A 25,537-nucleotide genomic window follows, 5' to 3' on the forward strand; every position below is an offset into this window, starting at 1 on the left:
ATCCCCAAATACTTGCAGATTAAACAGTACATCTCTAAATAACACATGTCAACAAAGAAATCTTTAGAGAAACTTAACAATGTTTTGAACTCAGGGAGTTCCCTGGCAGTCCAGTGGTTAGGCCTTCGTGCTTTTCCTGCCGTGTCCCGGTTTCAGTCCCTGGTTGGGGAACTAAGATCTCACAGGCTGCACAGAGTGGTAAAAATTTGGGAGGGGGGAACTAAATAGAGTTGAAAACACAGCTTATACACAACGTGGAGGAAGTAGTGAAAGCAGTGCTTAGAACTGTATAGCGTGGAATACACGTATTAAACAAGAAGATCTGAATCAACCCTTTAAACTTCCACTTTAGGAAACAAGTAAGCAGAAAAAAAATTATAGAAACTAGAGTGGGCCTGGGACAGTCAGGTGACTTGCTCTGCAGTAACCTGGTCTCAGGTACCATCGAAGGTCCAAATCAAGGCCCACCCACCTTGCTGCCCATGAAGATGGCACTGCCACTTGACATTGGCCAGTTTGTTCCTCTTAATGTTCTATTTGGTAGTATTTTTTAGCTAGCTTTACTTTACAAGGTTGATACTTAGAATGTAGCTAATTATTCACTTTTCTAACCTTATTTTAGCAAATCTGAGCATGAAGGAGAAATTATAGAAACGCTCGAAGAGAAAAACACAGCAAACTCCCATATACCCACTGCCTGGTGTCAATCCCGGTGTCAAAGGCATCGGCATTTTGTTACACTGGGAGCAAAGAAACTTAAATCTTGCATTTCCTGGTTCATTTATTTGATTTTAAAATGTGTTTGCTTTCACCTTATTCTGTGGCTAAGCTTATTAATGCTAACATGACCAGAAAAATTTGTTATTTAACAGTGTATATTGACTTTCTGGTTTAAATGCAGTTTAAAAAGATAGCCTTTTTGTTGTTACATACTCTAACAATAAATGTGGTGAAAGCATGAAAGACATTTTTGATTTAAGGTTTTTTTTTTTTTTTCTTTTACGATAAGCTCTGGACTTTGCCAAGTAATTTTTTCCAAGCCTGAAAAGGCTCTGAGTGAGAAATATGGGGGGAAATTGGTGTGGGGAAAAGTAAAGCTGCCAACAGTGTTTGTTGAGATAAACAGCTTGACTGATGGCCGCTGTGCCCTGACCTTTGGCGACAGGGCTATGTCCTTGGGGAGTGATTGGTGGGGTGCTGGAAATAGTGACAGGGCCCCGGCAAAGCTATTTTTAAGTGAAAGCTTAGCGGCTGGCTCTGGGAAACCCTCTCTGGTTACTCTGCTTCTTTAGTCCTTCCAGGATGGAGGGTCCTTTCCATATATTTTCTGGCATTAAAGTGAGGATGCTTCAAGTGGAAGCATTATAAAAATGGCCTCAGAATAAAGGGCCTTTCATAGTTACATTTCACAATTATGTTTTCATTTCTAAAAATAACTTGGAGTTGGAAATCAGAGTGAACCATCATCCTAAGTAAATTGTCTAAGAGAGAACAGTGGGCCAAGGCAAATCTGTCCAAATCCATGAGGAAATTAATGTTAGAATTTTTAAATTATCTAATTTCAGGCATGAACCTACTTGAAATTAGATAGCATTTAATGTTTTATCCTTTATGGGTGACATACTTAAATATTTTTATTGTAAAAAAAATACATAATTTAAATTTACATCATTAACCATTTTTAAAGGTATAGTTCAAAGGTGCTAAATACGTTTATAATGTACCGCTATCCCCACCATCTGTCTCCAGAATTCTTTTCATCTTGTAAAATGGAAACTTTGTACCCATTAAAACACAGCTCCCCATTTCCTTCCCTGCCCCCAGCGCCTGGCAACCCCCAGTTTTCTGCCCCTACGGATTTGACTACTCTAAGTAGCTCATGTAAGTGGACTCATGTCGTATTTGCTTTTGTGTCTGGCTTATTTCACTTAGCATAAATGTTTATAAGGTTCATCCACGTTGTAGCATGTGTCAGAATTTGCTTCCTTTTCAAGCTGAACTATGTGTCTATATCCTGTTGTATTCACGTATCACATTTTGCTTGGGTAGTCTCTCTGTGTTTTCTCTGTTGTGCATAATGCTGCTGTGAACATGGGGGCACAGGTGTTTTTTCAAGACCCTGCTCTCAGTTCTTTTGCATGTGTATCCAGCAGTAGAATTGCTGGATCATGTGATAATTCTATTTTTAATTGTTTTGAGGACGCTCCATAGTGTTTTTTTCAGTGGCCATACCATTTCACATTCTCACCCACGGTATATAAGGTTCTAATTTCTCCATACCCTCACACTTTGCATTTTCTGTTTTTTTTTTTGATAACGGTCATTCTAAAGAGTGTGAGGTGGTATCTTATTGTATTCATAGTTATTATTTGCATTTTACTAATGACTAATGGCAACCCACTCCAGTACTCTTGCCTGGAAAATCCCATGGACGGAGGAGCCAGTCCATGGGGTAGCAAAGAGTTGGACACGACTGAGCGACTTCACCTTCACTTTTCACTTTCATGCATTGGAGACAGAAATGGCAACCCACTCCAGTGTTCTTGCCTGGAGAATCCCAGGGACAGGGGAACCTGGTGGGCTGCCGTCTGTGGGGTCGCACAGAGTCGGACACGACTGAAGCGACTTAGCAGCAGTAGCAGCAGCAGTGATATTAAGCATCTTTTCATATACTTATTGGCTGCTTTTATATCTTCTCTAGAGAAATGTCTATTCAAGTCCTTTTCCCATTTTTGAATCAGGTTGTTTTGTTTCAAAGTTTAGGAGTTCTCCACATTAGATATTTGCTCTCTTATCAGATATATGATTTGAAAATATTTTCTGCCACCTTGTGGGTTACCTTTTTACTCTGTGAATAGTGTCTTTTAATGCATAACACATAAATTTTCATGAACCAGGGTATTTAGTTTTTCTTTTGTTACCTCTGCCTTTGGAGTCTTATCCAGGAAATCATTACCAAGTGCAATGCAAAATCAGCTTTTGCCTGTTTTTTTCCTAAGAAATATGCTTTAGGTCTTACATTGAGGTCTCTGATCCATCTTGAGTTTATTTTTGTAAAAGGGTCCAAATTTGAACGTTTGCATGTGGATATACGGGTTTTTTTTTTTTAATTTGATTTTTTGTTTTTGGCTGTGCCACACCGCATGAAGAGAGCACGAGACTGAGCTTGTGCCACCTGCAGTAGAAGCATGAGGTCTTAACTACTGGACTACCAGGGAAGTCCTTGGATATCCAGTTTTCTCAGCGTCATTTGCTTAAAAGGCTCTTTCCCCATTGAATTGTCTTAACATCCCTATCAAAAATTATTTGGCCATATATGCAAAGGTTTATTTCTGGGCTCTCTATTCCATTGGTCTATGTCTGTCTTTGTGCCAGCACACTGCTTTGATTACTCTAGCTCTGTGGTAAGTTTTGATATTAGAAAGTGGTTCTTCCAGCTTTTTTGCCCTTTTCCAAGATTCTTTTGACTGTTTGGTTCCTTTGAGACTCCATGTGAATTCTGGGATGAGTTCTCTTTCTGCAAAAGACATAGTAGGGATTTTGATAGGGACTGAATCGAATCTGCAGATTGTTTTGATTAGGATTGACATCTTAATAGTAATAAGTGTTCTACTTCATGCATGTGGGATATGTTTCCATTTATTTATGTCTTGTTTAATTTCTTTCAGCAATATATTGTAGTTTTCACTGTATAAGTCTTCACCTCCCTGATGTATTCTTAAGTATCTCGTTCTTTTAGTTGTTATAGTAAGTGGAATTGTTTTTGTACATTTTTTCAGACCGTTCATTTTTCATGTATACAAATACAGCGGAGTTTGTGTGTGTGTGTTGACTTTGTGTCTTGCTGCTGAATGGATTTATTCTAACACATTTTATTTTACTTAAAGTTTTTATGGATTTATTTGGCTGCACTTGGTCTTAGTTGTGGCATGCGGGATCTTTAGTTGTGGCAATGTTGTAGCCACGTGTTCTAGGAAACAAACTCACTCAGAAGGACAATGCAGATAGTGGAATGCAGTTTATTACACCAGTGGGCCCAAGGCAGAGTCTCCTCTTAGCCAAGGACCCCGACCAGTTTTTGTGAAAACCTTATATACTCTAAGTGTACGTGCTCAAAGCCACCTCCCCAAATTCTCTGAAACTAGTCTGAACAAAGGAAAAGAAAGATACAATCAAAGTTAACCTGTGATTTGTATGCCTTAAACCTGTGATTTGTATGCCTTAAGCCTAGGTAGTTAACAGTGGCCAATTATCAATAGGCCTGTGGTCATACCCCAATAAGCATAATAGAATTTATGATTCTATTTGGTTACACAGATAATTAGGGTATTCTTTTAGGAGACAGAGAGTCTAGGTACAAGCCCTGGGCTCTTCCATTGGGGAGGGGGGTCTGGTTTTCCAGTTGGTATGTCGTTTCCATAGATATTGGGCATATAGCTCAAAGTCCACAGTCCCACCCGAGCTGGAGTCCTGCTTTCAAGATGGAGCCTGTTCTGTCTGTTTCCTCCTTCAGCAAGTGGGACTTTTTAGTTGCAACGTGTAGGAAGATGACACAGTAGAAGGATGTGCACGCCTCTTCTCCTGCGAAAACTCAAACTTACAGCTTGCTGCTGAACACCCATCAACAGGAGAATGTTGGATTCCACCAAAAAAGAGGTATTTCTCATCCAAGGGCAAAGGAGAAGCCCCAACAAGATGGTAGGAGGAGTGAAATCATGTTTAGAATCAAACCCCATACTTGCCAGAGACATTTGGAGGTCTCAAACAAAAAACCATGTGCACACCAGGACCCAGAGACCCCACAGAGACTGAGCCAGACCTGCCTCTGAGTGTCTCCTGCGGAGGCATGGGTCAGCAGTGGCCTGTCGCGGGGACAGGGGCTCTGGCTGCAGCAGACCTGGGAGGCACTGCATGTGACATAAATCCTTTTGGAGGAGGTGGCCATTAGCCGCACCATAGAGCCACTGAGCAGATGACTGGAGAACAATTATATGAAAGAAGTTCTTGCACTGTTGTGAAAGTTCTAGGACACACAACAGATTCCCCAACCTATGGATCGGGCAAAGGGACTGAGTACCCACTGGGGATTTGGCTTTGGAGGCCAGTGGGATTTTATTTCAGAACTTCCACATGACTGGGGAAACAGACTCTTGGAGGGCACGAACAAAACCTTGTGCACACCAGGACCCAGGAGAAAGGAGCAGTGCCCCAAAAGAGACTGACCCAGACTTGCCTGTGAGTGTCCAGGAGTCTCCGGCAGAGGCGTGGGTCAACAGTGGCCTGCCATAGGATTGGGGCACTGAATACAACAGTGCTGGCATAAGTCCTCCTGATCCCTACCATGTTTGGCCTCAGGCCAAACAACCGGAAAGGAACACAGCCCCGCCCATCAACAGAAAATTGGATTAACGATTTATTGAGCCTGGTCCCACCCATCACAACAAGACCCAGATTCCCCCACAGCCAGTCCCTCCCATCAGAAAGCTTCCACAAGCCTCTTATCCTTATCCATCAGAGGGCAGATAGAATGAAAACCACAATCACAGAAGATTAACCAGACTCACCACATGGATCACAGCCTTGTCTAACTCAGTGAAACTATGAGCCATGCCCTGTAGGGTCACCCAAGACAGATGGGTCATGGTGGAGAGTTCTGACAAAATGTGGTCCACTGGAGAAGGGAATGGCAAACCATTAAGCATTCTTGCCTTGAGAACCCATGAACAGTATGAAAAGGGAAAAAGATGACACTGAAAGATGACCTCCCCAGGTTGGTAGGTGTCCAATATGCTACTGGAAAAGAGTGGAGAAATAGCTCCAGAAGAAATGAAGAGGCTGAGCCAAAGTGGAAACAGTGCCCAGTTGTGGATGTGTCTGGTGGTGAAAGTAAAGTTCAGTGCTGTAAAGAGCAATATTGCATAGGAACCTGGAATGTTAGGTCCATGAATCAAGGTAAATTGGAAGTGGTCAAATAGGAGATGGCAAGAGTGAACATTGACATTTTAGGAATCAGTGAACTAAAACGGACTGCTGCTGCTGCTGCTGCTAAGTCGCTTCAGTCGTGTCCGACTTTGTGCGATCCCATAGACGGCAGCCCACCAGGCTCCCCCATCCCTGGGATTCTCCAGGCAAGAACACTGGAGTGGGTTGCCATTTCTTTCTCTAGTGAAAATGGACTGGAAAGGGTGAATTAAATTCAGATGACCATTATATCTACTACTGTGGGCAAGAATCCCTTAGAAGAAATGGAGTAGCCCTCATAGTCAACAAGAGAGTCTGAAATGCAGTACATTGGTGCAGTCTCAAAAATGACAGAATGATCTCCGTTCATTTCCAAGACAAACCATTCAATATCACAGTAATCCAAGTCTATGCCCCAACCACTGATGCTGAAGAAGCTGAAGTTGAATGGTTCTATGATGACCTATAAGACCTTCTAGAACTCAAACCAAAGCAGGAAGTTAAGAGATACCGGGAGTAACAGTCAAGTTTGGCCTTGGAGTACAATATGAAGCAGGGCAAGGCTAACAGAGTTTTGCCAAGAGGATGCACTGATCATAGCAAACACCCTCTTCCAACAACACAAGAGATGACTCTTCAGTTCAGTTCAGTCGCTCAGTTGGGTCCAACTCTTTGCGACCCGATGAATCGCAGCACGCCAGGCCTCCCTGTCCATCACCAACTCCCGGAGTTCACTCAGACTCACGTCCATCGAGTCAGTGATGCCATCCAGCCATCTCATCCTCTGTCGTCCCCTTCTCCTCCTGCCCCCAATCCCTCCCAGCATCAGAGTCTTTTCCAATGAGTCTACTCTTTGCATGAGGTGGCCAAAGTACTGGAGTTTCAGCTTTAGCATCATTCCTTCCAAAGAAATCCCAGGGCTGATCTCCTTTAGAATGGACTGGTTGGATCTCCTTGCAGTCCAAGGGACTCTCAAGAGTCTTCTCCAACACCACAGTTCAAAAGCATCAATTCTTCAGCGCTCAGCCTTCTTCACAGTCCAACTCTCACATCCATACACGACCACTGGAAAAACTGTAGCCTTGACTAGACGGACCTTAGTCGGCAAAGTAATGTCTCTGCTTTTGGATATGCTATCTAGGTTGGTCATAACTTTTCTTCCAAGGAGTGAGCGTCTTTTAATTTCATGGCTGCAGTCACCATCTGCAGTGATTTTGGAGCCCCCCAAACTAAAGTCTGACGTTGTTTCCACTGTTTCCCCATCTATTTCCCATGGAGTGATGGGACCGGATGCCATGATCTTCATTTTCTGAATGTTGAGCTTTAAGCCAACTTTTTCACTCTCCTCTTTCACTTTCATCAAGAGGCTTTTTAGTTCCTCTTCACTTTCTGCCATAAGGGTGGTGTCATCTGCATATCTGAGGTTATTGATATTTCTCCTGGCAATCTTGATTCCAGCTTGTATTTCTTCCAGTCCAGTGTTTTTCATGATGTACTCTGCATAGAAGTTAAATAAGCAGAGTGACAATATACAGCTTTGAAGTACTCCTTTTCCTATTTGGAACCAGTCTGTTGTTTCATGTCCAGTTCTAACTGTTGCTTCCTGACACATGGACAATACTTTGGCCACCTGATGTGAAGAACTGACTCATTGGAAAAGACCCTGATGCTGGGAAAGATTGATGGCAGGAGGAGAAGGGGACAACAGAGGGTGAGATGGTTGGATGGCATCACCAACTCGATGGACATGAGTGTGAGCAAGCTCCAAGAGCTGGTAAGGGACAGGGAGGCCTGGCGTGCTGCAGTCCACATGGTCACAGAGTCAGACACAACTGAACGAGTGAACTGGTGGAGGATCTAGCTCCCTGAACAGGGGTTGAATCCCTGCCCCCTACATTAGGGGCGTGGAGTCTTAGCCACTGGACTACCAGGGAAGTCCTCTATTCTAACACATTTCAAAACACATTTTGTGTGTGTGTGTGTGTTGTAGTCCTTAGGATTTTCCACAAACAAGATCCTTTCATCTGCAAACAAATAATTTTACTTCATCCTTTCCAATTTAGATGTCTTTTCTTTCTTTCTCCTGCCTAATTGCTCTGGCTAGAATTTTCAGTCTATGTTGAATAGAGGTGGTGAAAGTCAGCATCCTTGCTCTGTTCCTGATCTTAGAAGAGAAGCTTTCATTCTTTTATCGTTGAGTCTGATGTTTGATGGAGGTTTATTAGTCTATGACTCTTAATTGTGTTGAGTAGTTTCCTTCTGTTCCTAGTGCTTGCATCATGAAACGGTGTTAAATTTCATCAGATGCTTATTTCTTAATCAGATGCTTTTTCTGCATCGATTGAGACAATCATGTTTTTATTTCCTTCAGTTGATGTGGTGTATTACATTGCTTACATCCCAGGAACAAACCCCACATGGTTGGGATGTATAATCCTTTTACTATACTGCTAAATTCGGTTTGTTAGGGGTTTTTTTGTGTCGCTGTTCAAAAAGGATATTGGTCTGTAGTTTTCTTACAGTGTTTTTTCTTGCTGGTCTCATGGAATGAGTTAGACAGTGTTCTCTCCTAAAACTCGGGAGTTGCAGCTGGCAGCTGCCCTGGGGTGGGCTGTGTGCGGTGTGGCCAGCACGCCTGTTTGGGTGGTTTTGACTTTGAATCAAAGCTTCAGGTGAGGCTTGTCCTCTAGACAGGCTACCTTATCAGAAGTCTAGTCATTTAATTTTGTTTGTTTTTTTATCATCAGTCCGTCTGTCTGGGCTGTGAGCTCCATGAGGTCAGAACCTGTGTCTCACTGGTCCATCGCCCTACAGCCCTGGCCCGCCCAGCTCCTGGTGCAAATGGCAGCCGACGCGCCATAGATGAATGGGTAGGCCAGAGCCGTCCTGGAGCTGAGCTGAGAGGCTCTGCACGTGACATGTGGTTGGAAAGTAGAGAGCTTGGTCTTTTTGCTGAACGGCCTTCAAGATGGCTGCCTGTGTGCAGTTCCTGTCTGAAATCCTCCCTGGAAGTGCTTTTTTTCAGTCACTTTGTGAGTCAGCAGGACGTTAGCATTTACAGAGTGCTTCCCACGTGGTTTCTCATTGGAATAGTCAGCTCCATTTTGTACGTTAGCACAAGTTAGTTGCAGAGAGCAAATCTGCTCGCGTGTCAAGGACACAACAGGTGCACTTGAACTGCCCTCCCCAGTGCCAGCTTGGTACTTTTTCTGCTTTACCACTGCAATGACCGCCTTGTGTGGTTTCTTTTGGGGTGATGGTGCAGGTCTGGTGTGTGTTCTAGGAAGAGGGCAAGGTCGCATGGGCATCTTCTAAAATTAATACCAAATTCATTTTATAAAGCACATTAGAAACCAGAATTGCTTTCCGTGACATGGTGTCTGGGCAGCTATCGTTAAGTGTTGTTTTTAAAAACCGAAGGCAGACTTTGGCCTGTAGCCTCCAGCACCCTGTGCTTGTGTCAGCAGTCCCCCTGCAGGGTCTGGAGCTCTGTTTGGCACCCCTCTTGCCACCTTCCCTGCCGGGCTGTGGGCAGTCGGTGCTCAGCGTCTTACTGCAGAGCAGTGCCCGCTTCAGTGTGGTTGCTTTTCCAGGACGGGACGCCCCAGAGCTGGTCTGAAATACTCTCAGGCCTTCCTCTTGGTTCTGTCTTCACTAATGCTGGCCTGCACTCCTTTAAACTGGGGGCCCTAAGGCTGGCATCTCAAAATACACCCCGCAGGCCACCCGTCCGTGGCTCATTCCAGCATTCCAGGGAGGGCCTGCTGACCTGAAGGTATCCTCTGGCCTCCCGTCTGAGTCACTCTGCTTCAGGTCAAAAGACCAGAGAAGATTCGGTGTTGGGAGCTGCTGCTGGTGAAGCGCCGGCCGCCTGAGGTAGGTGCTGTCTCGTCTTCCCTGTCGAAGATGGCCTTCACTGCTGCTTCTCGTACGCTTAGGACCACAAAAGAGTGGCTTCACTCTGTTCTTACTTTCTGAAATTAGATATGTATTTTCAGATATGGGTCACAAGCATGACCTGTAGCTTAGGTCACCTTTAGCAGAACAGCTGTGTGGAATTAAATGTGGGCTGTGGGAACGGGAGCCTGACTCCTGTCCCTGCCAGGCCCCTCCTTGCTGTGTGGCCTCCGTGTCCTGCCGCCCGGTTGGAACCCCTCTCTACCCTTTTGCCCCATTTTCTTGTACTTAACATGGCAAATTATTTCATGACTGACCCTGACAGACCTGAACTCTTCATTATCTTTGACTTTGGAGGGTTCTCAGATCCCTGCCTTTGATTTTCAGATGTAGCTGTTAATGGTTTAATTCCTGTGTGTGGTTTTTGAGTGGATTCTAACAACCTGTTTTTAGTGAAGTTTCAGTTGATTTTATTTTTGTAATTGAGAGAAGAAAGGGATCTTAGGAACTGATTCCATCTGTGAAATGCAGTGTAGGATTTTGACTGAAGGATGGAAGATGGAACAGATGGCATAAGCAGTGACAAGCCTGCTTCAGGTTGATTCCTCGGAGCTCCAGAGTGAGGTTCTGAAAGCCCGTCTAAAGAGCCTTAGTAGAGAGCAGAGAGCAGTGCACACCCACGACCTTCCTGCCGCCCGTGAAGGGGCTCTTCCACCTTCATGCGCTTGACTTGGGCCTGGAAACACTGCCGATCCCGGGCTCCTGACTTGCCCTGGAGAGAGTGGGCGTGGCTCTCAGTGTGTGGTCGTGCTTCCATTGCTTCCAGTCCAGGGGACACCTGGCTGGTGCGTGCCCGCCTCCCCTCTCTCCATGTGCTTCCCATCCTGTCTGACTGCACCTCGTGCTATAAGCTCATCTCCAAACACTGGGAATTGTGAGCAAGATTTTTCTCCCCACTCCCCCCCCTTTTTTTTAACCTCCAGTCTTGTATTCCATTTATATCTACAGCTAGCAGTTAAGCATTTTGATATAAAAAGCAAAACATATAAACACATGTGCCATGTTAAACTGTGCCCCCCCCCACCCGCCAATACACACCCTTTGGTTTCTATAGGAGATTTCTTTCCTGATCAGGAAATATGGCCAGCCGAGACTCAGTTCTTTTCTGCTCTTTTGCTCAGAGAAGGCCCAGACGCTGCACCAAGGCCGCTAAGCTACTTCTGTGTCCCGCTGTCTTGGCTGCCCGCACCGGTGGGAGTGAGACAGAAAGGAGTCGGCATAGCTGCCTCCGAGAGTCTGGAAAACCCAGGGGTCCATTCGTGTGGCCGTGTGCACAGCAGAGCAGAGTGAAAGCTGGGAGATCTTTAAGAATTTGAGAAACTCCCAGAGTGAGACTGTCAATGTTTGCAGCTTCACCTGTTCAGGGAAGTGATGCTGAAACTGAACCTGACTCTAAAATAAGTGGCTTGCTCTGGGGTGTCCCTTTTCCCACCATGGTCCTGAGCTGCTGGGCAGAGTGGGTGCTGGTTTCCAGTTTACTTTACGTTCTGATTCTGAGAACTTGCCAGACTGAATGCAGGTGCATTCTCCTTACAGAAAGTGGGCCGAGAATGGACCCCCTTCACCTGGTGCCGTATTTGCCTCGGGCAGAGTGGTCCCCAGGGCTGGAAGACCCAGGCTGGCGAGCGATGTTGTGTCAGGGGCTCAAGGAACACCAGATGTGTCCAAGACGGTGTGTGGCTTCTCTTGTCTTTAGGTCAGAGGTGCTGACTTGGGCTTTGAAAAGGTGCATGGAGCTGTGTTTGTGTCAATGGTGTGCTTTGCTGGGTGAGCTCATCTTCATCCTGCTTCTCCCTGGCTGTGAGGAAGGGGTGGATGGGACGTTGGAGTCCTTGTCCGCTCTCTGCTTGCTGTGTCAGCCTCCGTGACTGTTGTGGCAGCCACGTTTCCTTTTTTTGTTTTTAAACTTTGATTTGGTGTTGTGTAAACTTCTGCTGTACAACAAAGTGACTCAGTTGTATATATACTTCTTCATATTCTTTTCCATCATGGTTTATCATAGGATATTGAACATAGTTTCCTGTGCCATACAAGTAGGACCTTGTTGCTAATTCATTCTATATATGGTAGTTCGCATCTGCTATTTCCAAACTCCCAACCCCCCCCCCAACTCTATCTCTCCCTCCCTCAGCAACCAAAAGTCTGTTCTTTACGTCTGAGTCGTTTCTATAGATGTGTTCGTTTGTGTCACGTTTTAGATTCTACATAAGTGATATCATATGGTATTTATCTTTCTCTTTCTGACTTACTTCACTTGGTGTGATAATCGCTAAGTCCGTCCGTGTTGTTGCAAATGGCATTATTTCATTTTTTATGTGGCTGAATAATATTCCATTGCGTGTGTGTTTGTGTGTGTGTGTGTGTATACACCACATCTGTATCCATTCATCTGTTGATGGACATTTAGGTTATTTCCAGATCTTGTAAACAGTGCTGCTCTGAACCTAACGATGCGTGTACCTTTCTGAATTACAATTTTGTCTGGGTGTATGCCCAGGAGTGGGATTGCTGAATTGCATGGAAACTCTAGTTTCATTTTTTGAGGAACCTCCATACTGTTTTCCATACAGGCTGTACTAACTTACATTCTCACCAACAGTATAAGAGGGCTCCCTATCCGCCAGACCCACTCCAACGTTTCCTTTTAGTCATGGCCCTTCTGACTGGAGAAAGTTGGCCCCTCACTGTGGTTTTCATTGGCGTTTCTCTCATGATTAATGGTGATGAGCGTCTTTCCATGGGCCTGTTACCCATGGACGTCTTCTTTGGAGAAATGTTTATTTAGGTCTTCTGCCCATTTTTCGATTGGGTTGTTTATTATTTACTTCTGTGAGCTGTTTATATATTTTGGAAATTAAGCCTTGTTGGTCACATCATTTGCAAATATTTTCTCCCAGTCTTTCCATTTTTTTTTTCAGTCTTTTCATTTTGTTTTTGGTTTCCTTTGCTCTGCAAAAGCTTGTAAGTTTGATTAGGTCCCATTTGTTTATTTTTGCTTTTATTTTTATTTCTTTGGGAGACTAACCTAAGAAAACATTGGTACCATTTATGTCAGAGAATGTTTGGCCTGTGTTTTCTTCAAGGTGTTTTATGGTATCCTGTCTTATATTTGGGCTTCCCTGATAGCCCAATTGGTAAAGAATCCACCTGCAATGCAGGAGACCCCAGTTCTATTCCTGGGTCAGGAAGATCCACTGGAGAAGGGATAGGCTACCCAATCCAGTATTCTTGGGCTTCCCAGTGGCTCAGCTGGTAAAGAATCCACCTGCAATGCGGGACACCTGGGTTCAGTCCCTGGGTTGGGAAGATCCCCTGGAGAAAGGAAAGGCTACCCACTCCAGTGTTCCGGCCTGGAGAATTCCATGGACAGTCCATGGGGTCACAAAGAGTCAGACACATCTGTAAGTCATTTTGAGTTTATTTTTGTGTATGGTGTGAGCGATGTGTTCTAACTTCATTGATTTACATGTGGCTGTTCAGGTTTTCCAGCACCACTTGCTGAACATACTTTTTTCCCCCCATATTGTATGTTCTTGCCTCCTGTGTTGAAGATTAACTGTCCATAATTTTTTTTATTTTACTTTTATTTGCATTTATTTTTTTGCGGCATTTATTCCCAGGCCATGTGTTTTTGTTTCTTCAGTTTCTTCTGGGATATCTTTTTCTTCTGTGCAACCTCTTCTGGTTTAGGAACAATCCGTTCTTTTTCAGTAAGGATCATCTCAATGTGGCAGGGAGAGCTCATGTAGGGGTTTATCCGACCATGAGCTCTGTAAGTCCTGCGCCACATCTTGGGGGCTTTGTTCACCTGGATGTGCTCAATGACCAGAGAATCTACATCTAAGCCCTTAAGTTCAGCATTACTCTCTGCATTTTTGAGCATGTGTAGTAAAAATTCAGCACTCTTTCTGGGCCACTGACCCTGCGTCCAGCCCCACTGTTTGGCCTGTGCACACCTGCCAACTCCACCGTTATAATGATGGAATGGCACACATTGCTTCTTTAAAGTGACATCCTTCAGAAACGTGGTGGCTTTTCGGATATGCATACCCTTTATGGCCTGGGCAGTTTTCACGAATGTTCTTAAAGTGAACACGAAGATTTGAACCTCTTGATTTGCATGATTTTGTGGGGTTTTCTGGGTCAAGTGAATAGCGCACCATTTTTAGGGGTCACCTCAGGCCGCTTACTGGAAAAGTGTCCATAGGTCTTTGAATTTATTTCTGGGCTCTGTGTTCTTTTCCTGTGTTCTTTTCTCATGTGTTTATTTCTGTGCCTATACCATGCTGTTTCAATGACTGTAGCTTTGTAGTTTTATCTGAAGGCTGGGAGGTTTATGCCTCCTGCTGTGTTCTTTTTCTTCAGGATTGCTTTGGCAATTCAGGGTCTTTAATGGTTCCATATAAGATTTAGGATTATTTGTTTTAGTTCTGTGAAAAATGTCATAGGTAGATTGATAGGGGTCACATTAAGTCTGTATATTAGTTTGTGTAGCATGGCCATTTTAACAATATTCTTCCAACTGAAGAACATAGGATATCTTTCCATTTCCTTGAATTACCTTCTCTTTCCTTTATTAATGTTTTATGGTTCTCAGCATGTAAGTCTTCTACCTCCTTGGTCAGGTTTATTCCTGAGTATTGTATTTTATTTGTTTCATGCTATTTTTAAAGGGGTTGCTTGTTCATTTCTGGTATTTCATTGTTAGTGTAAAGTGATGAAACCAATTTCTGTATGTTAATATTCAGTATTATTTGTTTATTTCTAAATTTTTGGCTGTGCTGGGCCTTCATTGTGGTGCAGGCTTTTGTCTAGCTGCGGTGAGCTGGGGCTGCTGTCTGGTTTGGTATGTGAGCTCATTGCAGTGGCTTCCCTCTTGTGGAGCACAGGCTCTAGGGAGCTTGGGTTTCAGTAGTTAGGGCACGTGGGCTCAATAGGTGCAGCTCCCGGCTCTAGAGCACAGGCTCAGTGGTTGTGGTGCACGAACTTAGTTGCGCCATGGCATGTGGAATCTTCCGGGACCAGGGGTTGAACCTGTGTCCCTGTATTGGCAGGCAGATTCCTATCCACTGTACCACTAGGGAAGTCTGGGATATGGGATTCTGTCTCTTTCTTCCTATTTGTTACTTTAATTAAACCAGGAGGTTTATGAGTCATAAACATTAAATTACAGCAATATTTGATGAGTTTCCTTTATTTCATAAACCAGAGACCCCTTCAGACAACCTTGGAGATCTGATTGCTGTGAAACTGATTCCTGGGCTTTCAGTTAGTGATGGGTCATGATGCTGCTGGTGGTGCCAGTCGTGTTTACTGAGCTCTTACCCTTGGCCAGGGACCGTACACATACTTATATGTGCTAATTCATCCTTCGTAACAAACCTGTTTTACAGAACTTGCTTTACAAACTCGGGTGCCAAGACCCCAGCGGAGTGGTCCCCACTCAGGCTGGTAAGAGGCCGAAGCAGGTTGTGCCAGCCGGGCGAGGGCTCGTCTTTGAGCCCCTGTGCTGCCACCGCCATGTGTTCGTGTTCTGCAGATGGTCTCGGAATTTGGGAGGCAACAGGCTGCGTGCTGGTGCTTGGTGCTTCACTTTTAGCCTTCAGTGAAGCCTGAGATGAGCAGACTCCACAGGGCTGTGGTCTCCGGAAAGCTGAGACTGTTGTCCTTCCATAAGCAGTATCCCCACCTCCTGGGCTTCCTGGGCAGTGGCTGGGCCTGGGTCCTTTGAGCCAAGCAGTGTGCTTCTTCTTGGGACCTACCTGGTATGAGGATCTGGGGTTGCCAAGGGGATAAAGCTCTTCCTGCATAGCCGTTCTGCTGGGTGGAAGTGTACCCACAGTCTTCAGGGCTGGGCCCTGTGAAGGCCCGCAGGCAGCACCCACAGATCCATGGGTGCCAGAGGCGGTCCTGCCTGCACTGAACCTCTCTGAGAACTTCCTAGGTGCCAAACAAAGGACCTTTAGGTCCTCGCCTTGCTTCTGGAGCTCAGCCCCACCTGAACGTTCAGTTGAGGGCAGGCATTGGTGCCAGTCGTACCCAGGTAAAGAGCTAGGTGCTTTGGAAGCCACTTGGATTGCCAGGACATCCATGTGTGGGCTTGGCACAGTGTTGGGTGAGAGGGGAATGTGCCCACTTAGCAGACAGTAGCTGAGGTGTTTCACAAGTAGATTAAGTGGCGGTTGATAGGAAAGAGTCATTTTTGCAGACGTTTGTCCACGGATGTTAATTTTTTATGCTGATTAAGAATTTAGGTGTATGGGAAAGGCAGGTGAAAAGTTAATCTGAATACTGAAGTAGCTTCGTTGACAGTTCCGATTGGAACAGAGCCTGTAGCGTAGATCAGGATGGCCCTCACAAACCTGGACGTCAGGGTTAGCGCAGCGGAGGCACACACACACAGGTGGGCCCTTGAGGGTTCCATGTGTGCCCACCTTTGAGGCACCAGAGTGGGTGCTGTCATGGGAAGAGGGGAAACACATCCTTATATATGTGGGGCTGAGTGCTGAAGAATTGATGCTTTTGAACTGTGATGTTGGAGAAAACTCTTGAGAGTCCCTTGGACTGCACAGAGATCAAACCAGTCAATCCTAAAGGAAATCAGTCCTGAATGTTCATTGGAAGGACTGATGCTGAAGCTGAAACTCCAATACTTTGGTCACCTGATGTGAAGAACTGACTCATTGGAAAAGACCCTGATGCTGGGAAAGATTGAAGGCAGGAGAAGGGGACAACAGAGGATGAGATGGTTGGATGGCATCACTGACTCGATGGACACGAGTTTGAGCAAACTCCAGGAGTTTGTGATGGACAGGGAAGCCTGGCGTGTTGCAGTCCTTGGGATTGCAAAGAATTGGACATGACTGAGCGACTGAACTGAACTGAGGGCTTGGGATTGGGCAAGGACACTGAAGTCATTCAGTCTGACGAATGATTGAAGTCCCTTCTGATTTGCAGCCCTTCTTCTCTGAGCCCCTAATCTCATGGTCCTGGAGGGCCTGGGGCCACCTTCTCTGGGCAGCACGCATGGTACTGTTCCCCTCAGCTCCTCCTCAACGTGCCTTTAGGCCCGTGTCTCCCCTCTGGGCATGGGGGTGTGGAGAGTCGGGGGGGAAGTCCTGGAAGGAGTGGACAGTGTGCACGCTGTGTGCCCACTGCCATGGCCTCCCGATTCTTGGGGGGACGTGGCTCACCAGGGACACTGGGCGGGCACAGGCCACAGTGTGCAGGGCCTCCGCTCCAGGCCTGAGTCTGCACCCCCATCGCAGAGGGTGCTCACCATGCTGTGAGTCCCTTGGGGCGTCCTGAGGCCCATGGCCACTGAGGACACCGTCCAGGGGATGTCTCTTCTGAGAGGAGTGTAAGGGTTGTATGGCTTCCTTTTTCCTTTTTTACAGAAAAACTTTTCTCATTTCACAAATACCAGGAATTGGAAACAATATTCAGTTCAGTTCAGTCGCTCAGTCGTGTCCGACTCTCTGCGACCCTATGAACCGCAGCACGCCAGGCTTCCCAGTCCATCACCAACTCCTGAAGTTCACTCAGACTCGCGTCCATCAGGTCAGTGATGCCATTCAGCCATCATCCTCTGTCGTCCCCTTCTCCTCCTGCCCCCAATCCCTCCCAGCATCAAAGTCTTTTCCAGTGAGTCAACTCTTTGCATGAGGTGGCCAAAGTACTGGACTTTCAGCTTTAGCATCATTCCTTCCAAAGAAATCCCAGGGCTGATCTCCTTCAGAATGGACTGGTTGGATCTCCTTGCAGTCCAAGGGACTCTCAAGAGTCTTCTCCAACACCACAGTTCAAAAGCATCAATTCTTCAGCGCTCAGCCTTCTTCACAGTCCAACTCTCACATCCATACATGACTACTGGAAAAACCATAGCCTTGCCTAGACGGACCTTAGTCGGCAAAGTAATGTCTCTGCTTTTGAATATACTATCTAGGTTGGTCATAACTTTCCTTCCAAGGAGTAAGCGTCTTTTAATTTCATGGCTGCAGTCACCATCTGCAGTGATTTTGGAGCCCCCTAAAATAAAGTCTGACCCTGTTTCCACTGTTTCCCCATCTATTTCCCATGAAGTGATGGGACTGGATGCCATGATCTTCGTTTTCTCAATGTTAAGCTTTAAGCCAACTTTTTCACTCTCCTCTTTCACTTTCCTCAAGAGGCTTTTTAGTTCCTCTTCACTTTCTGCCATAAGGGTGGTGTCATCTGCATATCTGAGGTTATTGATATTTCTCCCGGCAATCTTGATTCCAGCTTGTGTTTCTTCCAGTCCAGCGTTTCTCATGATGTACTCTGCATATAAGTTAAATAAGCAGGGTGACAATATACAGCCTTGACGTACTCCTTTTCCTATTTGGAACCAGTCTGTTGTTCCATGTCCAGTTCTAACTGTTGCTTCCTGGCCTGCATACAGATTTCTCAAGAGGCAGGTCAGGTGGTCTGGTATTCCCATCTTTCAGAATTTTCCACAGTTTATTGTGATCCACACAGTCAAAGGCTTTGGCATAGTCAATAAAGCAAAAATAGATGTTTTTCTGGAACTCTCTTGCTTTTTCTATGATCCAGCGGATGTTGGCAGTTTGATCTCTGGTTCCTCTGCCTTTTCTAAAACCAGCTCGAACATGAGGAAGTTCACAGTTCACATATTGCTGAAGCCTGGCTTGGAGAATTTTGAGCATTACTTTACTAGCATGTGAGATGAGTGCAAGTGTGCGGTAGTTTGAACATTCTTTGGCATTGCCTTTCTTTGGGATTGGAATGAAAAGTGTGGTATCAATTTCCTCGAAACAGGTTTCTGAGGGGACTCCGGTGGGTGCTGACACACTCCAGGAGCGGGTCCTCAGCCACCCAGCTCAGCCTGCGATGCCCACTTGTGTCCCTACAGAGAGGAAACTGGTTCTACCCCGCTGAACGGTCCACATGGGGTGTGGGGCCTGGGGAGATCCTGCTGGGCTCAGAACTGAGGCCCAGATGCAGGATCTGGGGTCTGTGTCAGACTCAGGGGCAGAGGGTGGCCAAGTCCCTGGCATCCCCCCAGCTCGTCACTAATTTATGTGCTTTGTTCTTCCAGGAAGAGTCTGCTGAGGGCACGGGTCATGGACTTCATCACCTCCACAGCCATTCTGCCCCTGCTACTGGGCTGCGTGGGCCTCTTCAGCCTCTTCAAGCTGCTTCAGTGGCTGCGCATGAGGGCCTACATCCGGAACGCCGTGGTGGTCATCACTGGCGCCACGTCGGGCCTGGGCCGAGGTGGGTCGTGGGGCAGTGCTGTTGGGGAGCGGCCAGGGGCGCGGGTGCAGACACGTGAGGTCGGTTGGTGACTGGGCAGCGAGGGCCTCTCTGTCCCTCGTCCAGGAGGAAAAGGCCGTGGGAGCACCAGGGCTGGAGGTGGCAGCCAGGGAGAAGGCCACACACGTGTCCGGGGCGGCCTCAGTGCCGGTCATTGTGGAGGTGGGCGTCTGTATGTGGCGGCACCCAGCTTCCCAGTTGTTGTTCAGTCGCTCCTTCATGTCCGACTCTTTGTGACCCCAAAGAGGTCCCCAGAGATGGACTGCAGCACGCCAGGCTTCCCTGTCCTTCACCGTCTTCCAGTTTGCTCAAACTCATGTCCATTGAATTGAAGAATGTTTTTGCTTCTCTGAGGGTCTTTACTGGATTCATCCACATCCCTGGTTTAAGGCTCTGGAGTCACCTTCTCCTTGCTGCTCTTCACGGGGCCTCCAGCTGTATCTGGGCAGATCAGGACAGCATCAGTGAGGCATCAGCTGTTCCTTATCCGGTCTCCAGTTAAGCTTGGTTCTAGTCTGGTTCTAGATCCACATGGGGCTTCTGGGTCCCAGGCTGCCGTCAGCAGAGTGTGCTGGTGCAGGTTTGTTGGAGTCTGCACGTGTGCCATGCCACCCTACATACTCCCCATGCTGGCGCTCAGTTCCGTGGAACGAGGCCGAGAGGCGCCTTGCGGTGGGGTATACCCAGCACCTTTGTGTCTCCCACCACGTGCTGGGACAGATGATGGGAGGCAGGGTCCTCCCCTCGGGGCGCCCAGGTCCTGCAGAGAGGAGGGACTTCTGCCCGTGTGTACCCCAAGTGTTCCCCGCAGCCAGCAGGCACGGCACCCAGGTGTGTGCTGGCTCGGGCTCATCTCCCGAGTCCTCCACACACTCAGAGAAGGCGTGACTCCTCCTGGGATCTGTAGGCAGAAACCCAAAGCCAAATGGGAGCCCGCGTCTCCTCTCCCTGGGGAGGTGGCGACGGGGGCAGGAAGGGCCCAGAGTAGCAGGGCTGTGCGGGGACTGCAGGAACGTGGGGGAGCAGATGAGGACTGGACTGCTGGTGGCCAGGGGGCCTGCAGGCCTCGGGGGGCAGGGGTCCGTGCGTGCGCCAGCATGGTGTTCAGCTGAGGTCTTCGGGGTGACCTGAGGTCTGTCATCAGATCTCCCGGCCCCAAGCCACAGCCGAGCCTCTGACCTTACTCAGCTCTAAATATAGATTCTTAGCGGCCTCAGCTTCGCAGCAGAGAAGCGTTTTTCAAACGTCCTTGAGGAGCACCTGAGGGTTGGCTGCGCGGGAGAGGCGGGCTGCGGGGCCAGCGTGCGCATGCGCAGGGGAGAGGCCGTCCTCCCTTCGCCCTGTTTCCTCCTGCAGCCCTGGGGCCTGTGTGGCCTTGAGTGACTGCTCTTCCTGCTGTTTCCTGGGTCTCGTCAGAGGGCCAGGAGGCCGTGTGTCTCTTCCCCTCCGGCCTCGGTACAGACACCCCTTGGCCACTGCCCATGGGTTGTGGGGGGGAGACCTCGCCCACCCTCGTGGCTCTGCCCACGTCGGCCACCTGGAGGCCTGGCAGACGTGCCGGGCGCTCAGACGGCCCTCCGTGTTCCTCCTGCTGTGTCTGCCGGCTTGTCCTGTGGATCACAGGGCGCCGGGTGAAGGGACACATCTTGGTTCTGCGGCTGTGAGCAGCTGGGGGGCTATGAGCCAGCAGGGCTAGAGGCCTGGGGACGGGCTGGCAGCCGAGATAAGTGTGCTGCTTCTCCCTCCACCCTTCTTCCTCTCGATCAGCTTTTCTACCCAGTCTGTTGTTTGCATCCCCGTCACTCCTGAACAAGCTCTAATTTCCTCCCTTTGTTTCGCTGCAACGTGGATGAGAGTCTCCAAAGCCGTGTGGACCCCTGTGTCGCCCACCTTATGTCTTGGTGGCAGCTCACAGAATGTCCCCTGTGGTGGTCAGGTCAGGATGAAACAGGATGAGGAAGCCAGCAGGGCTTTGGGAATGGTAGGAAACTGGCCTCGGGAACGCTGAGGGTCTCTGCGAGAGCACCCCCACCCCTACCCCACCTCACCCAAGGAGACTCATCTGGGCTGTGACCCAAGCAGCCCACCCAGGGCCAGAGCAGGGGCTCGACTCAGTCTGGGTTTGAGCCTTTGGTCAGGGTGGGCTTCAGGGAAGATGACACCACACGACCTGAACCTCCTTCCAGAAAGCTCCACCTGGATCAGGGGAGCGAGTGAGACTGCTGGAGGAGCTGTGTCTGGAAGGAGGGCGTTGTCACCCGGAACCTCCTCCCTCCTTTCCTGAGGGATGCTGGCATTAGGCCCTCACTTTGGCCGGGGAAGGATGTCGCCTGGACCCCAGAGCCTCCTCCATCCCTGGATCCGTGCCCCTCCTGTGAGCCCACAGCACTAAGCCTCCACTTGACCGCTGGGCCCAAGACTCAGTTTGATACCTAGGGTGGCTGCATGGTTAGCTGGGGCGGTGGGGGCTGCACAGACCTGCTCATGGGCACCTGAGCGAGGCCAGACCTCCAGTGAGGAAAGGCTGTGACCCTTTAAACCCCATGTTTCCATTTTTGCCAACATCCAGTTTTTTACTTTATTTTTTGGCCTTGCGGCATGGCATGGGGGATCTTAATTCCCCAACCAGGGATTAAACGGTCGCCCCCTGAAGTGGAAGTGGGGAGTCCTAATCAGTGGACCACCAGGGATGTCCCTTGAGCAGTCTAAGGCGGCGGCTTAGAAACACACTTAGCCCTGGCTGGCACTTTCTGTCTGCCTGAGGCTGCTGTGATGCGCTCAGTCCTCACAAGAGGGAAGTGAGGATGTGGAGGCCTCTCAGGGAGACTGAGTCCGTCCTCTTGACCTAGGGGCTTTGAGCTTCGCGGTAGTCACCACTCGGCTGTGTTTGGGGCATCACTCCTTGCTCCTGCCGCCCTTCCCATTGTGGTCTTGGGGTTCCCAGGTAACCCTGGCTGGCCCAGTCCTGGTGATTCTGCCCCCACCATGGCCAATCTGGCCCTTCCCTCGACTTCTGACACCAGAGCTTGGAGGGAATGGGTCAGAGGCCCCCTTGTGTGGCTGGGGAGTGGTGTCTGTGGGAACCCAGAGTTGTCTGCAGCCCCATCCCCTCTGTGGAGAGGCTGGGGGATAAAGTGGGGAAGGGACCTGCCAGCATTCAGAGAGCTGGGCTCCTGCTGCCTGGGACCCTGTGCAGCCCACTCCTGTCCCCCTGTCTGGACCGTTCAGCTCCTTCTCTGAATTTCTGAGCTGCCTGGAACCCTCCTGACAAGCCTGCTTTTTGCTTTGCCTCCAAAGAATGCTGATGAAGACAGGTGCCCAGGCAGTTTCAGACTCTGCCCTGCCATGGTCTTAGTTGTCACCTGGATGCTCTAGTGACTCAGAGGAGCTTGGTCTCACCCCCCTGCCCCTGATCATTTTAAAATGATGTCCCCCTTATTGTCCCCCTGCTGTTCTTTAACCTCCTTGCAAGGCTGTCAGCCTCCCCACTTTGTCTTAACTGTGTGGAGAGGAAATGGCAACCCACTGTGGTATTCTTGCCTGGAGAATCCCATGGACAGGAGCCTGGCAGGCTACGGTTCGTGGGGTCACAGAGAGTTGGACACAACTGAGCAGTGTAGTGTGCAGAGAGCATGTGTCTGTGAGCCCTTGGGCCTGGGCAATCTCAGGAGGAACAGCCCTGGGGCGGGGGTCTGGGGGGGGTCTCCCCACCCCCTCTCACCAGAGTCCTGTGTCCACAGAAGCGCTCCTGGCAGACATGTGCCTGTTGTATTGAGGTGACAGCAAACCACTGTCCTCGGTGAGGGGGTGCAGGGGAGCTGTTCCGGCGCTGCTGACTGTTGGGTACATCCCTTGCCCCACGGAGCTTCTTTGCAGTGACAGTGGGAATCCTGCTCACAGTGGGGGTCAGAGCTGAAGACTGTTGGAAAATCCTGAGCCTGGTACCCAACAGTCTGTCCCCCGGCTCTAGCCTCCCTCCTGCACATGGATGGGTTGCAGCCGTGAAGACGGCTCTGCGAGGGCCCTGACTCCCAACCCCACACCCCTCCATGGCGGGGCTAGTACCGATGCTTGGGGAAGAAACAGCCCGCGGTTTGAGGCTGGGGAACTGGGAGCTGAGCTGACGGGGCCGAAGGCCTGGGTCTGCCCAGACGACAGGCTGCTTTCTTGTCCCCTAGAATGTGCCAGAGTTTTTCACGCTGCTGGTGCTAGGCTGGTGCTCTGTGGCCGGAATGCTGAGGCCCTGGAGGAGCTCAGCCGAGAACTTGCTGCTTCCTGGGCTCCGGAGGTGAGTGAGCCTGGGGGACTTGCCTGGGGAAGAGGTGCAGCCCGTCCTCTGCGGGTCTTCACAGTAGACTGGGCTCATTCCCACCCCTCTGTACCACTGCGTGCTTAGAGAGGTCTCTCTGCGAGTTCTCCCCATCCCCCCCAGTACCTGTTCATCTCTTTTTGGTGGTGGGAGGTTGGCAATGACTTTTAAAGTTTTATTTGTGGGCGAATACACATATTTATCATTTTAACCTCTTACAAGCTTACAGTTCAGTGATAGTGAGTGCATGCACCACGTTTCTAACGATCACCTGTCTGTCCCCAACAAAACTTGGGTTCCCACTTAAACGATCCACTTTTTCCTCCGCTTTCCAGTCCCTGGAAATGTCTATTCTAGATACCTCATAAAATTAAACTATCTGTCTTTCTATGACTAGCTGTTTCTCTAAGCGCAGTGTCTTCAGGGTTCATCTACCTTACAGCATGTGTCCGAACTTCTTTCTTCTTTCTGAGGGACTGGTATTCCGTTGTGAATACAGATGTCCTACACTTGGTCTGTCCATTTTCTTGGCGCACTGCAAGGCATCCCCACCTTGGGCGATTGTGAATGATGCCGATGTGGACCCAGATGGACGTGTGTCCGCTCCAGTCCCTGCTTTCAGCTGTTTTGGACATCCCTGGGAGTGGAATGGCAGGGTCTGTGGTAGATTTAGTTTAACCTTTTGAGGAACTGCAAACCGTTTTCCACTGCAGCTGCACCAAGTTACAGTCCCACCAGCACTGCACAAGGGTCCTGACTTCACATCCGGCACTTGCTGTTTTCTGTTTCTTAACTATCCTGTCCTAGGAGATATAAGTGGAATCTCGCTGTGGTTTTGACTTGCATTTCCCTAATTACAGGTGGTGTTGAGCATCTTTTCATGTGCTTATTTATATATCTCAATTGGAGAAATGTCAGTTCAAGTCCTGTTCCTGATTTTTAATCAGGTTGTTGTTGAGGAGTTCTGTGTATATCCTAGATATTGAGTGTGTGTGCTCAGTCATGTTTGACTCTTTGTGATGCCATGGACTGTAGCCCGCCAGGCTCCTCTATCCATGGGATTTTCCAGGCAAGAATACTGGAGTGGGTTGCTGTTTCCTTCACGAGATCTTCCTGACTTAGGGATCAAAACTGAGTCTCCTCCTCCTGCATTGGCAGGCGGGTTCTTAACCCTTGGACCACCAGAGAAGCCCTTGAGGCCATGTTTGTACATGGTGATGGGTAGGACTCAAGCTTCATTCTTTTGCACGTGGATATCTAGTTTGTCCAGAGTTCCTGTCCCTCTTGAATGGCCTTGGCAACCTTGTCAAAAATCTAAATTTGAGGGTTTATTTCTGAATACTTTATTCTGTTCCACTGATCTATATGCCTGTCCTTATGTCAGTACCATACTATTTTAATCCACGTAGTTCAGTAGTAAGTTTCAAAGGCTGAAAGTGTGAATCTTCCAACTTTGCTCTTGTCTCCAAAATTGTTCTGCTATTCCTGAATAGCCACTGCACTTCTATATGGATTTTAGGATTTTTTTTTCCTGACAAAAATGGCATTGAGATTTTAATAGGAAGTGTGTTGAGTCTAGATCACTTTGGATAGTACTGTCACCTTAATAGTGTTCAGTCTTCCAGTCCATGAACATGGGATGTCTTTTCATGTGTTTAAATTTTCATTTTTATCATGTGTCTTACCGCCTTCCATGTACAAATCTTTCACCTCTTTAGTTAGATTTATTCCTAAGGGTTTAATTCTCTTAGCTGCTATTATAAATGGTCTTGCTCACCTAATACCCTGTTCAGATTATTCATTGTTGGTATGTAGAAACATTGGCTGGGTGTTTTGTATTAATCTTGTATCCTGCAGCCAGGACAAGAAGACACAGATTGGCCATCAGAACAGCATCCACCATTGGAACACAGCCCCAGTGTTTGGGAGACAGGGTCTTCCTTGGCTTCTGAAGCTGCACGAGAAATGTGGGTTGCCTTTCTCACAGCTTCTCTTCACAGAGCTTATGGTTGA

The 25,537-nt window shown here is 48.1% G+C and overlaps 1 protein-coding gene across 18 annotated transcripts in view; it reads left to right on the forward strand.

The window, feature by feature from the left end:
* Positions 1–25,537, forward strand: part of DHRS7B (dehydrogenase/reductase 7B) — a 43,871-nt gene that overhangs the window by 13,117 nt on the left and 5,217 nt on the right. For 6 of the 18 annotated variants that reach the window (XM_069543069.1, XM_069543083.1, XM_069543070.1 and 3 more), the window contains 2 exons: positions 18,998–19,176; positions 23,394–23,503. In XM_069543069.1, coding sequence (XP_069399170.1) covers positions 18,998–19,176; positions 23,394–23,503 — 289 coding nt within the window. Of the gene's footprint in view, positions 1–9,237; positions 9,838–11,454; positions 11,591–17,315; positions 17,479–18,997; positions 19,177–23,393; positions 23,504–25,537 lie in introns of those variants that run through there. The other 12 variants (XM_069543080.1, XM_069543071.1, XM_069543079.1 and 9 more) reach the window with 6 other exon arrangements.

The sequence above is a fragment of the Ovis canadensis genome, chromosome 11 (genome assembly GCF_042477335.2).
Source record: "Ovis canadensis isolate MfBH-ARS-UI-01 breed Bighorn chromosome 11, ARS-UI_OviCan_v2, whole genome shotgun sequence".
NCBI classification, from domain to species: domain Eukaryota; kingdom Metazoa; phylum Chordata; class Mammalia; order Artiodactyla; family Bovidae; genus Ovis; species Ovis canadensis.